General features: G+C 40.0%; 1 protein-coding gene across 1 annotated transcript in view; it reads right to left on the bottom strand.

Moving 5' to 3' along the window:
• The window catches only part of COL25A1 (collagen type XXV alpha 1 chain), a 461,910-nt gene extending 447,687 nt beyond the window's left edge, over positions 1-14,223 (bottom strand). Inside the window, exons 1-2 of the mRNA XM_081812014.1 lie at positions 12,617-14,223; positions 11,461-11,530 (exon numbers count right to left, since the gene is read on the bottom strand). Of these exons, the coding sequence (XP_081668140.1) occupies positions 11,461-11,530; positions 12,617-12,913 (367 nt within the window). The 5' untranslated portion in view covers positions 12,914-14,223. The remainder of the gene's footprint in view (positions 1-11,460; positions 11,531-12,616) is intronic.
• Between the last annotated feature and the right edge of the window lie 644 nt (positions 14,224-14,867).

The following is a 14,867-nucleotide window of genomic DNA, read 5'->3' as shown; positions in this document are numbered from 1 at the left end:
TCTTGGCTCTTTCCATAGTTTGGCTACCCTGATGTTTATAGCACCAATGTCCACAATAGCCAAACTATTGGAGGGATGGGGTGGCTGGGTGATAGACACTGGGGAGGGTGTGTGCTATGGTGAGCACTGTGAATTGTGTAAGACTGATGAATCACAGACCTGTCCCTCTGAAACAAGTAATACATTATATGTTAAAAAAAAAAAAAAAAAAGATAGTAGGAAGGGAGAAATGAAGGGGGGGAAATTGGTGGGGGAGACAAACCATGAGAGACTATGGACTCTGAGAAACAAACTGAGGGTTCTAGAGGGGAGAGGGGAGAAGTATTGACCTTTACCATTGATTATTTCCTCAGTTATGCTGCTGGATTTCATCATAAGAATAGCTCTTGCCCAGGAAAGGCATAGATGTTTTGAGACCCAAGGGTGATAATGCCCCTGACAGAACAAATTAGAGGTGGTCCATAAGCTAAGCAGAGTGTCACCAATAGAATGCGGGCAAAATAGAGCTTTTATTCATGCTAGAGAAGGCAAGGGAGAGAGGGAAGATAGAAAGGAGAGTGGACTGACTCGAACGTGAGTTCTCATTTAGGAACACAGAAGACCCTCTATGTTTGTAGTTTCATAGATACATAGTTACATCCCAAAGACAAGCCTGTCTACTCTGTTTGCCAATCACAGATCACATCAGGGCAATGCTTGTTCACTGAGAGCCTGACAGAGCGTCATGGGTGTGTTTGCTATGGGTGTGTTTGCTATGTTTGCTCTTGGTTTTCAGGAGTTCAATGAACATTGTTCATCTTATCACATCCTATAACTGTGAAAGCTGTGTGAATGCTCAAAATGCTACTGGCACAGATAAAAGTGGAAATTTGTAACAAATTGAAAATGATGAGAAAAATGATGAATGATGTATAACACAAGGGATAAGTGTGATTGATTAGAAAATCCCTCTACCTGGGTTTCCTGCTTGAGGACTGATACCGGAAGCAAAGGTTTTCTGCTCAAACACATGAAAGGCTTGAAAAAATAAAACACATTATGAATCTAATGTGTTATGGGCTCACACACAGAAAACAGGAAGTATACCTCAGACCTCTCAAGGATGGTTTTGACATAAAAATAAATTAATTTCTTTTTTAATATTGTAAAAATGGTAACATAAATTCTACCACCAACTCAGCATTCCTCATATAGAACTTGATTGTAGAACCAAGCCAATATCAGGAAAGTATCCTCAGAAGAAGCTGAAATTTAGAGCATTAAATAACTTTGCACAGAAGGAAACTATATATAAGAACATAAAAGCCCTGGTTTCTTTATGGATGCACTTTCTCAATGCTAGAGCTTTTCCTTTATTAAACACTTCCAGATGCATAACATGTATAGTAGTACTAAGCCACCACTGTCAGTCTTGCTTCTTAAACTCCTGGGAAGTTGTCAGCATAACTGTAGGGCTTGGGAAGTAAATTAGACCATAGAGTTTGTTCAGTTAAACCTCTTTTTTCCGGTTTCTGAGCGCTTTGGTTGGTACATATGATCTCTCCAACATTTAGTACCTGGTCAGCCTTCCTATCTTTGCTGCTTTACTGATAATTGTCCTCTCTTAAAAGAAAAAATAACTAAAGTTAAATTAAAAAAAGAAAAGTCATTTTTCTCCTCCAAGACTTCCTGGAAGTCCATAGGTGGAGACTACGTATTAAAGAGAAAATAAACTGCTCACCAAAGCTCAATCACTTGTATAGTTGCTGTGTCATTCTATTATCTTTCCAATAAGACAATTGAGGAAGGTGTTGCACTTGGCCAAATTATTGTCCACAACTAGCTACTCAAATGGTAAATAGCATTGCTGATGACAGTGGACATTCATTTCAATGGGAGGTAGGGTATTGCCTTTCAAAATTGCCTTTTGCAGTACTTGTTACAGTATGATTGTAGCCAGATTTATACTTTCTCTGTGAAATGTACTGTACATATCATTCACTATTGGATAAAATACTGTTGTTAATTCTTAAAGTTTTTCCCTTTTTTATTTAAACATGAATGTCCAATTCATATATTCTCACTGTACTGTAAATTTCAGTTTTAATACATAAACATTATCAGTTTAACACACAAAAATCAAGTAAAAAAAGTCTCAAAGAGCTTAGAAACATCTTTAATAACAACTCTCTCACAATATACTACTTGAGGGATAGTTATTTTTCATATATTACTTTATAAACTAAGTATTAACCATTAGTTAAAAAACCAACTGCTTTAAATATATATATTTTAAAAGGCAATGGATTACCATAACTTGGTGATAAGGCCCCATGTTAATATCTAGAATCAAAGAATAAAAATACAAAGAAAGAAATTTGAAAAAGCACAGAAAACTTATAAATAAACAAGAATAATACTGTGACTTGAAGGCCTAAAAAAAAATGAGTGACTTCAAGAAAAAGGATGAGGCGGGATACTGATTTTCCAATGAACATTATCATGCTCAGTCACACGGTACACCTCCCCAGCTTTCCAGTGCTCCTACCATTATTATACTCCCTTTGCTGGACTGCTACAACCCAGAAAGAGACAATATTACATTAATAGTCATTTCTAGATTCTATTCCTTCCCCGTAATGTTTCCAGGTAGAGAATTTTAGAGGCGAGTTCTGTGTTAACAAGTATATGGTATCCTTAGACACCGGAGCTGAGAGATCACACTGGGGATCAGACTTCCAGTGATTTTCTGTCGGTATCTTATGAAGTCCTAAGGTTCTTTGGATATACCTCAGGGGCTACACTGGGGGAGGGGGCTGGGAAGCAGAAAGAAAGAGCATGTAGGGTGTTGGCCTCTGTCCCCTCAGACCTCTGAGGTCAATCAGTGTAGCTAACATTGTATGTGATTTCATTTACTGAGCTTCCTCATAAGATTAAACAGTTCAGCCTCTTTAAGAAACGTTGGAAAACACCTGAACTACTTTACTTGATCTCCAAGATTCGTATTAGCTTTAATACATTATGGCTCACAAAGTCCTCAGAGAAAATGTTAAAAAGCCATGGGGATAAGAATATTAGTGCATGCAAAGAGATAAACCACAGTAAAAGTCCTCAACCAGGTCAAGTTGACAGATCTCCATTATATGAACTTTTACAGAGAATCTTCTGTGGAGAACTCTACAATAAGCCCTAGAGGTACACAGATACAAACCAGAACCCTGACCATGGAGATCAAAAATGACATTGGTAAATATGGATTCCCAACCACTCCCTCAGGAAGTAGAATACAATTATACTGTGAGACCACTTAGCAGTTAGGGTCAGGATCTGCCCACAAAAATCACCTGATCTTTGACCCACTTCACTCATCTGACTCCCCAACCAGATTGATAACCATCCCCAGAAAGGCACTTATTTAAGAAGCTTGTTTCCATTGTAGCTTCATCTGCTCGGACCTTGAGCTCTAATTCTTTCAGGAAAAAATGATTTTTAGTTTTCCAAAGTTCACTTAGCCCTAGAGTTTTTTAGCATTTCTAGCATGACTTTAAAGTCAAAAGTTGGTTTTTTGTGTGCTTTGTGGAAATGCTTTACCTTATGATCCTATCATGTACCTCTAAATAATGCCGGCTGGATTCTAGAGCCCCTGAGACACAAACTGGAGTTTCACAACTCCTAGAAGGGTTATACAAACAGTTTACCTTTGACAGCTGTCAGAACTGACCTAAGATACAGGAATGCTGGGAAAGAACTATATCAATTTTCCAGGCTAGCTATTTCATTCTAGCATCTTAAGGATCAAAAATAAGAACACAATTCTAGCCCTGTAACAGACTTGAAGGAGGGACTCCTAAAAGACTTTTCTCTCCCATTCACTGTTACAAGAAGCCAAACAGAATGCTGGAGACAAAGCTATAATGGAGAATTCTTCTGACTCCCTTTACATCATAATAAGAACTCTAAAATACCAGGTTTGCTAAAAATGAAGGTAAGGCAATATGATTCCAAGAGATTATGGAATATAATCTTTCCTTTCCTCCTCCCCTTTTCCTCCTCTTACATGTGAACTCTTTGATAAAGAAAGAAAAAATAGACTCTACCCCTGCCATAACCAGCCTACTTCCAGTCAGACATATTCTGACTCTCAATATTACCATAGTGTGCAAACTAGAGTTGGCTACAATTCATCTGATTTACTCAGCCACTTAGCCTAAATGTGAAAATTGTATTTAAATATGTGCTGACCACATTTCAAATACAAGAATAAAAACTTTGTGTATATAACCCAGAAGCCCAGAGTTTCTAAAATCTAAATTATTAATATCCAAATGAACAGACACAGTTTTTGGCATTCCTGGCAATCAGACTAAGCAGTCAGGTGAAGGAATACAATATGAGAAAAATAAGAAACACATTTCAACTATCATATGGTAACTGAAGTTGAAATGGACACTACAGATGAAAAGATGTCAAAATCATGAGAGTGATTCCAAATGATTCTTGATTCTGAGAAATTACAAAAGATGAGCACAAAATCCCCAACTGGTAAATGAAATTACATTTAATTCATTTACTCTAGCTATTGGAATACTGGCCTCAAGTTCATATCTGTGAATTTATCTACAAAATAACCAAACTTTTGACTAATACAAGTGTGAAATTTACTAGATTGTTTTAAATATCTTAAAGCTCATAGGATATTCTAGTCTTCAAATATAGATGGAAGAAATTACTGGCTTCCTCCATTAATCTTTTCCATTGAAAACAGAAGTCAAGAAATCAGCTAGGAATTTTTTTTTTTTTTTTCCAGCTAGGAATTTAACCAGGAAGGAACTAACGGAAGTCCCACTCCTTCAGCTCAGTTCCTCCTCCTTGTGGTCACAGAGGGAAGGTGCCTGCCATCTGGTGGCATTTCTTAAAGGAATCCTGTATTTAAATGACTTACAGAATAGTCCTTTGAAAGAATGTATGGTATCAATGAAAAGTGCTCAATTTTAACTTGTAAGCAATTCCACTTACTTCTGTTTCCCACTCTTCTGCATTCTTGTTTTTTAAGTCGATTTAAAGTATTTTTTTAACTGCAAGAGTGCTGAACATATCCCAAATGAAACAATACATATCTAATAATTCAATATGCGGGTATACCACAGTCATTGTTAACACACATTGGGGGGAAAAACGTGTTAACTATTATGATTCATTAAACCACAGCATGGAACTTCACCCATATTGGCAAATCAGGGAGGGTGGGGATGCTTCTGGGTTTAGCCGTCACATACTGGGCTACAGCCTGAAGCCCAGACCAACCCATGCATTTTTTCACATTCTCAGCTTCCGTCAAATCACCAAGTAATGTGTATAAAGCTGTAGGATGGAATAAAAACACTTTTTCTTAATAGGTTTTAGATGGTTTCCTCTCAAGATAACAAAGATTGATGTTATTTTGATGAGTATCTAGTGAGGTTCCCCCTGAAGCAGGAAATGCCCCCCAATGTAAAACAGTCCTCATTATTTTGCCATGTTTCCCCACCAGCTCTCCATTTACCTAATTTTGTCTATGAGAGGATACCCTCCTTCTTCATTCCTAGACCTTATTTTGACATTCAAATAGTGGTTTTTTTAAATGCCATGTAGTTGATTTTGCTGTTAGAAACCAATCAGAAGTGTAAAAGGTTATTATGGCCCAGCGAGGCTACTCCTATCTACACATTCATCAAATGAGCTAGCATTAACCCCTATGTAGAATGTATGCCCTTTCCTTAAGTAATTCCCAGCTCATGGAAAAACAGAATTACCCAGGCAAGTCAGAGAAAAGAAGACCTGAAGAACTTGCTTTTTTTTTTTTTTTTTTTTTTAAAGATTTTATTTATTTATTTGAGAGAGAGAATGAGATAGAGAGAGCATGAGAGGGGGGAGGGTCAGAGGGAGAAGCAGACTCCCTGCTGAGCAGGGAGCCCGATGTGGGACTCGATCCCGGGACTCCAGGATCATGACCCGAGCCGAAGGCAGTCGCTTAACCAACTGAGCCACCCAGGCGCCCCTGAAGAACTTGCTTTTTAGTAACTTTTAGACAAGAGAAAACAGAAGAGAAGCTAAGAACCAAGAACACTGCTTCAAGAGGCAATTTGTCCCTGGTCCTTTGGATGACGGGGCATTTTGCCAGCTGTCATTACTGGACCAACTAGAAGTGTTACACCCAAACTGTTGTCCTCATTAGGACTGAAGCCATTTAACGTGAATGCGTTGAGGTGCTTGGCTGTCACATTGTATTGTCTGGCTTTGCCAAAGGAGAGGAAAGCCTGCTATTCTCATTTAAATAGTATTTGTAGCATTTTAATTTGCTTTCTTTCTGTAAACCATTTCTGACTATTCTTTACCTTACATAATTGAAAATCTACACATTGTTATGCCCTTACTTGATACACTCTTTCCATTCATTGTGCAGCTGGTTAGGAAAAATGTACAGCATAAGTGAAAAACCATGTTGTAGGAAATACAAGTTTTATAGGATAAAGTAAAGTTCTGTTAGCAAGATAATATAAAGGTCTTCTCATACGATGGGAAAAGGTGCACAACCTTAAAGCTACAATTAACATTTGTTTCTGCCAAAAATTGAGAAGATGCCACAAAGCCAGGCACTGGAGTTTCTATCACTCACATACATGAGTCAGAGGTACTTTTACTTGCCCACATTTACTCTTTTTTTGTATACAATCATTTTCATAGACTTGCAGGGGGTGTAAGGACCTCAAAAGTTATTTAGTATATCTTTATTATCTCTAGCCAAACTCTCCAAGCAGATGACTAGCTGTGCTCCATTTCATCATTATCAGTGAATGGAAAGGAGCCAGGTCCAGGGGCACTGTTCAGGCAGGAAGGTACCACCAGGCAGGAAGTTTTGACTCTTATTCAACCCAAATATCGCTGTTTTCAGAAAAAAAATGTAGAAGAATAAATCACCATCCTATTTACCACAAGACTTGAAAAGTTAAGTATCAGCATAGGTAAATCAGGTATCAGTGAACCTTCATCTGACTGTAAGTTCTTGGAAAGCCAAAAGCCAGGTGAGGTTATGCAAAGCAGTTTTTATCCATTGCTAGAGCTTTTATTTGTAATCAAAAGCCAGATTTTCTTATATTATGATTTCTCCTACTGTGAATTTCTCCGCCCACCTACCCCTCACCCCAGAAAAGAACAGAACAAAAAAGTCCTTAGGATGTACATGAAAGAAATTGTGGGCATGTGCTCCAAAGCACACAGTTCTTTTTGTTGGTCACACCTGTCATGACTGTAAATTCATGTCACATAAAAATAAACGTCTGCCTGTCATCCTTATTGAAATGTAAGCTCCATGAAGGCAGACCCCAAGTGTGTCTGGTTCATCAGCATATTCCCAGTATCAAGCATAACATTTGGCACACAGCAGGCTCTTTATACCTAGAGAAGCAACAAATGCACTTGAAAATCATTCTAGTCCAACACTCCTATTCTGGGGCTATGAAAATGGAGTCTATAAAAGTCATTCTTGGAAATGATTTGCCCAAGATTGTATAACATGTTAATGACAAAGCCAGGATTATAACTGGATTCTTTATTGCCCATCCACATTCTCTGTCCATTACGACATAGAGGTTCTTATATCTAATATCCTGGGCAAACAACACTACTACTGATGAGTAGGGTACAGAAATATTTCTGATCTAAACATCTTTTGGTTGGCTGCCTGCCTCCCAGTGTTCTTTACCAGTTGGAACATAGAGACCCTCCTATAAATATGCCTGGTTTATACATACTTTATGTAGGACTCCAAGAACAAAACCCAAAACAGGATTCTATAGCCATAGCAAACAGCCAATTTATTCTCTCCTATGAGTGTTAAGTTTTACAGAGGCTAAGCCACAGATGCCAGCTGAATTTCTATGGTTCAGCTACTACTAACTCAAATATTATGCTAAGCAGAGCTTCACTTTGTATGGCTTTTTAAATTTTATCTTAGGGTTTCTTTAAAGCAAAGATTCAAAAAATAGAGCTTCCCCTGAGCCCATGAAAAAAGTAAATGTAAATGTTCAGGGAGCAACGAAGGTGATTTAAAATTAGATTATGGTGACGGTTGCCCAACTCCATAAATTTATCTTTTAAAATTTTTTTAATTCAGACACTTAAAATGGGTAAATATCATAAATTATACTTTAATAAAGCTGTTAAAAAAGTAAGTGTGAAAATGAGTCAGACAGTTGAAGCACTTCTTTTAGAAAACATTTGGTATCAAAGCTGTAGAGACATATCCTCATACTCTTTTAAGCACAAATTCTATCTACTCCAATCATGGTTTACCTACAAGGTCAAAAGTTTTTCCTTCAAATTTGGTAAAAATAATTTAGTAGACTAATATAAATATGTGCAAAGAACCAATCTCCATTGATGTAGCACTAAGAGATACTGACTCATTTGATTATCTGCATGAATGATCTACAGATATATTTGCTTAATTAAGCATAGCATTCTCATCCAAAACCTGCCATTAACTAGCCATTGGGTTTTGAGTAAGCTATATACATTTCCAGGGCTCAGTTTTCCCACCTATATCATGTGTCTCCATGGACCAGATTAGCGTTAAGTAGTATACAATATATTAAAAAGAATAATAACTGCTATCATCTAATGAATAACCACAAAGAAGCCACATTTTAGGTAAATTATCAGTCTCTGAGGAAGGTAGTATGATCCACGTTTTTGCAGATGAGGAACCTGGAACATGAGAAGTTTGACCACGGCCCCATGGTTATTTAGTAATAAACCCAGGATTCCAATCTGTCCAGCTCCAAAACCTATATTCATTCTCTATTGCTCATTAGACTTTGTGCTTTTGATTTTGTCAGATGTGGGCATGAATCCTGACCCTGCCTTTACTATGCTAAGTCAGTCATCTTCTCTGAGTCCAGTTTCTTCATCTGTAAATATGAGATTACTAATACCTAACTTCCAAGGTTGTTGGGAAGAGTAAATGAAAGTCCTTCCCTTATACTTAGAAACCATTCAATAATAGTCTTTCCCATCCCTCTCCCACAAAAGTTCCTTCCTGTGTTAAAAAAAGAAAAAAATCTATAAATTCTATGACTTCCTCGTAGCCTACCTGGATAAACCTCACTGGGACTGAGTTCTATCAAAAGCAATTAAAGTGAACACAAACAACACAGCATTAGTCCTTTGTTATCAGTCCTTGGCTCTCTGATGGAGACTGTCAACAAGAGTGTCAACTTCAAGGGGTGGGCATCTGTCCACAGGAACTGAGCTGAGGTCACAGACTTGTCTCACTCTGCCCTACAAACAGATGTCTGGGTGACAACTCTTAGTCACTGCAAACCAGGGTTAAAGCCAAACCAGGTGGGAAGCTCTGTATCTCCTTTCTAATCCGCTTGGCCAGGCATTCATTCCCTAAGACAATACCTCACCGACCATAATTCAAAATAACTAGTTTTCCCCCAGGGTACTATTTTCAACATAATGCCTTTATTTTGATGATGTCTACTTATTCCACAAGCAGAAAAAAAAGTGTATCTATAATAATGATTTGTCAGCAGGAAACCTGTTTGATTTTACAGATTAGAATGTGCACCTTCAAATGTTTACCTTGCAAGTAACCTGGTGAAAACTGATGTAATGTGGAGCTCTAGTGGTGGCAAGAAAGTAAAGCAGCCATTAGTGAGAGCCAACAAAAAGCCAAGGAAATCACCACTTATCATTTATTTATGTGTTATTATGGTAAAATCACCACTTATTATTAAACTAATATGTTAAGAAGAAAATGGTTCAAAATGATATTCCAACATAATATAAGGTAAGCTCTAACTATAATGGCTTTCCTCCAGATTACAAATTAGACCTCAACAACTAACTTACATCAAACATCATGAAGCAGATTTAACCACAAAAAACAACTCAGTGCTGTGGTTGTCACTTTTCTACTTTTTACCAAGTTCACTAAGAATCCTATTAATCAAACAGTAGGTACTTTTCAAATAGCTAACAAGAATACTGTATACAGAAAATTCTGGACTCTAAGTGGTAAGATCAGTGAAGTCCTGTACCAACTGTCTTGGGAATTTAAATAATCCCTACAGGCTGATGAGGTTGTTGGAAGTTAATTCCTGCACTAGAAAAGTGCCTTCCTTGAATTTCTAACTTCTGAGGTCTTTCCCAACTTAAAACAACCAAAAATGAAACCTACAATGTCAAACATTAACTCTTTGCTTTCTTGTTATCTAATGTATATGTCTTCTCAATTGAAAGGGCTTCCTTAAAAATATATATATATACAGCTCCATTATGGTCAACAATGTAGCAGAACATAAATAATAAAATTTTTATGATACACAACCAGGAGTTGACATTTGAAACTTCTAAACATGGTGCCTAGCTTAGCTGTATCAAAATAAGTTATCATGAGAAAAAAGGAAAAAAAACACCTCAGAATATGTAAATATACAGGATCTAGCCTTTCCACATATAAGTATCTTAGGTATCATGTTCCTGAACATTAAAGAAAATATAACAGACTCATTTTTCTATAAGTGATGATGGAAGAAATGAAAATGCTCATAAATGCATTAACGACATTTATCTGAAATAAAAATCTCAAGACTCATGGGAGAAAAAAAAAAGACTCATGGGAGATTTTCATGGCTTACATCAGTTGAATCTACTAGATGTTTTTCAGTGGACACATTCAATGGCTCCTAAACTGTTAGATCTACAGTTGACTGACTACCAAGCCTCAGAGGTCTGTGAATGTAGATTTAATGATTACACAGGGGTTTTTATTCATTGATGTCTCTCTTCTCCATCCTTCTATTAATATGCTGTCATTAATACAGTTTCCTAACACTACACAGAAAAATGAAAAGATATAACAGCCTTTTCTGAGAAGTCATCAAGAATGCAATAGTTTGAAATGAGAAGCTCAAGGTAAAGAACTAATTTCCTTTCAGCCCTCATCGTTAGCTATACAGTAGGAGAGAGAACATTTTTGATAGAAAAGAATAAAAGCAGGTGTGGAAGTTAAGGTAATTTACTAACATAACCATATGTCAAAGGGAACAAATGGAAATCTGTACTAATGCAATATTGGCCACCAGAGAATTCAGAATCTAACATGTTCTGCAGTCCTTTTCACCACATACATGAAACCTGAATAAAAATGAAGAATATTTTTCAATCTGTGAATCTAAGAACTTTGTCTTTGTATGCCATCTTGCCTGTATTTTCCTTGGTGATTATCTCCTCTGTCTTCCCATAACAGGCCTTGGTATGCTGCTTAAAATAATATTTGGGGCTTTGTTTGCCATTCTTTTGACTGAGACATGCTGATTTTATTAAAGTAAGTTGGGCCTGCATTCTTTCTTTACTATTATTACAGGTAGACTTGACAGATACAGGACTTTGCTCTGCTATGGAGGAAACCTTGTTAAATAAGTTCCATTTTACCTGCTGGGCAGTTGCACTCTGAAGGTGCTTCTCTCGCAATTCTTATTTTAGCCATATGTTCGTAGGATTTCTGTAGGAAAAGAAGAGGATATTATCATCAGTAGCATGGTAGAGAAATGGATTCTTCAGGAACTCTCTGGTCATATGCTTGATTTACCAGCATTTGAGAGCCTGCATAACTAACATTTACATATGTACTTGGACTTTAGTCAAAAGGTAATAGTACCCAAGCCCTAAAAAAAGAAATGACTACTGACACCGTATAAAGACTGCTAGACTTGTACAATATCTTCCTCCATTCTTCAACCACCACCACCCTCCTCTTTCTCCCTCAGCTCAAGCATATGCAGTCAATGCAAAAACCTGGCTTTAACATGTTGTAGTTTTAGGTAAGCTATGGGCTTTAAAACAGCCACTATCTTATACATGAAGGTCAACTGCTCATCACGTTGTGCTGCAACCACTGCCAAACAGCCTCTCTGTTGGAAGGGCAAGTTCCAGAAAACCCCCTAACTCTAGTCTAATGCCCTCCCTGGTTGTGATAAATGTAACCTAGATTCCTTTCAACTCTCAACTGCAATGGCTCTGCATTCATGAACACCCCTACCACTGCATCCTTTATAAAAAATTAAGCTGCAGTTTTTTTTTTCTTTTTAAACATTGAAAACAAAAACATTTAATGTGGGAAATGATCAATCTAAAAATCACATATAGGGTTATTTCACTTTAAAGAGTGATTACCATTTGTGTATTAATCACACCTATGGCCCTAACCTTCTTATAACGTATGAAGGACATAACAGATGTTATCACTGGAAGGAATATTCTCCACAAGATTGGAAAAGATTCTTATGTCACTCTAGAAAACTAAAAAGATAAAATGCCACCCTGATATTCTGGCCACCCTTTCCTCTTTCAGTCCTTCCTATATGTTCAGCATGCAAACGTTAAGAGTGAGGGAAGATGATAGAGAGAGGGTGATATCAAAGGATGTGCATATACAAATATATGCCAAAGTGAGCACAGAAGGTGGCCTAGCGTATGCACACCCAGCCACACCAAGTATGCATACAGTAAAGGTAGAGGCTGGTCCTGTACACAGAATCACGCCTGTGCAAGATATTATCCACGTGCAAAATACCCCAGCCTTTCACACCTGAGCCAGAAGTCGCTCCACTTTCTCTTGCACCATTGCTTTGAGCTGATCCAGGCCATCGGGAAGCAAATGGATGGAAGGGTCCCCTTTTGCGGATTCCAGAGCAGCGATCCTCGCCTGGAGGTCGTTGGTTTTCACCCCCAGGTACAGACAAGACATCACAGCCACCACTGACAGAAGGGCCGCCAGGGCGGTGCACGGGGGCACGGTCCAGGCACAACGCTGCCCGGCGGGGCTCTGGTCCTCAGAGCCTGGTTCCCGACCCCCACCTTTCCCTGCATGCTTCTTCACCAGCATCGTGGAGGGATCAGTTGCCTCGGCTTCGCCTCCCACTCTCTACCACTTCCAAGAATCTTGAAAGGAAAGAAAGGGGACGATTCCTCCAAAGTTCAGTCTGGGTGGCTGCACAACTATTTGGCGGAGATGGAGCCGGGGCGCGGAGATGGAGCTCCGCTTTCCTCAGCGCCGAGACCAGCAGCCGTGGACCATCCTCTCCGCTTTCTTCTCTCCGCCCAGCTGGGAGTGAAAAGCACCCTCAGTCCCGAGGACTGGTGGCAAAAAGGTAAAAACCGGAATGAAACCCTCCCGGCTGGCCCTCCTGGCCCCTCAGAAGACGGACACCTCGGAAGGGGTCCTCGAGAGCTGCCGCCCAGGGTCCGAGGAACAGCGCGAGAGGCGCAGCGAGGGGCCGCCGCTCGCCCTCGCCACCGAGCACCCGACCTGTTGCGTCTCTGTTAGTTTGCCTTATTTCTACCTATTCAGTGTTTTTCCGCACGCCGACCTGTTTGCCACCTAGATTCAGTTCCAGGCAGAAAGGCTGAGAGAGACCGCGAGAGCGCAGCGCAAAAGGGATGCTAAAAGGGGGAGAAGGGAGAGAGGAAAACGAAATAACCCAAAGAGCAAATTCGAGTGGCCAGGCTTAAGTCGCGGCTGCCCGAAGTATCTCCGCAGCCTCGCGGGTGCGAGCCTTAAATACCCTTCGAGATGCTCGTGTGTGAGTGTGTGTGAGTGCGCGCGCGCTCCGAGCGCGAAGTCCCTCCCCCGACCCCCCTTCCGGCGCCCGGCCTCCAGCCCTGGGCTCCGGCAGCATTGCGCCCCCCTTCCAAAGCCCCGGCAGAAGCCCGCCTCATTAGCATAATGTATTCACCTTCGCCCTGCCCGCGGGCTCCGCCGGAGACCCTCCAAGGGGGCGGAGAGCTCGGGAGGGAGCTGAGCGGGAGGTCTGCATTAGCATAATACATGCAAATAGCGGAAACGGCCACCGTGATTGGAGGGGAGCCTGGCGACCCCTCCCCCTCCACGGAGTAACTTCAGCGTCCCCTAAGGCCACATCTCCCGCCCGGGCCAGGGGCTGAAGCGGGGTCCACTGTGGGGAAGGCGGTAACTCTGGCTTATACTGACGCGGCTCAAGCCCCCTCTTTATCCCTGTTAAATATGGAGAAATGGCCTCCAGGAGGGAAGAAGTGAAGCAGAAAGCTCTAGCTCTCCAAATCTTCACTCAAAAGCAGCAGCGGGAGCTGTTGCGATCTCGCTGTGGTGCAACCTTTCCCCCTCCTCCCTCACATTCCCACATGCCCCGAGGCGAAGTGTCTGATGACGCCCGAGGTAAATGTCCCCACTTCCCTTCTCTTCCCACGGCCGCGCTGCAGAGTGTCCGACTAGGGGTAGTTTTCTCTCCCCTCCCCCAGTTTCCTTCTGTCTTGATGGGGCTGAGTCTCCTCCCCGCTCGGTGTTCCTAGTCTGTTCTAGGGTGCTAATGCGTTTTCCTGATTCCCCGTTTTGTGGGATTGAAAAAGGGAGCATGGAGGTACACACATTTCTCAGGATTTAGGAAAGGACTGAAGAATGAGGTCAATTTTTCCTCTTACCTGACTCTCCGCCCTCTGGATCAAATTACAAGTTCTCTAATGGGATTTTTGAAAGTAGGTAATAAGTAGCATTTTACATCTAATTGATTTTGAAAAAAAAATCTCACCTTTTACTCCAAAAAAGTCCCTTCTTATCTCCTCCTCCCCACGGGAAATACCATATATTTTTCTGATCCTTCTTAAGCTAATGTCAGGTCGATGCTCATTAATGTAAACGATCAAGGAAATACTGCACTAAGCTCATCACAATGTAAAGATATTGCTAGGTATGAAGCAGGGTAAAAATGTTTCATTTGTTGATGGAGAATACAGAAATGAAAAAGGAGTAGGGGATGAAACAGACACAACATCGGAGGAAAACAATGAATTGTGTTATAAAAGCA

This window comes from Leptonychotes weddellii, chromosome 2 (genome assembly GCF_054177405.1).
Source record: "Leptonychotes weddellii isolate Sample4059 chromosome 2, ASM5417740v2, whole genome shotgun sequence".
Taxonomy (NCBI): domain Eukaryota; kingdom Metazoa; phylum Chordata; class Mammalia; order Carnivora; family Phocidae; genus Leptonychotes; species Leptonychotes weddellii.
This window is presented reverse-complemented; position numbering and strand designations above follow the sequence as displayed.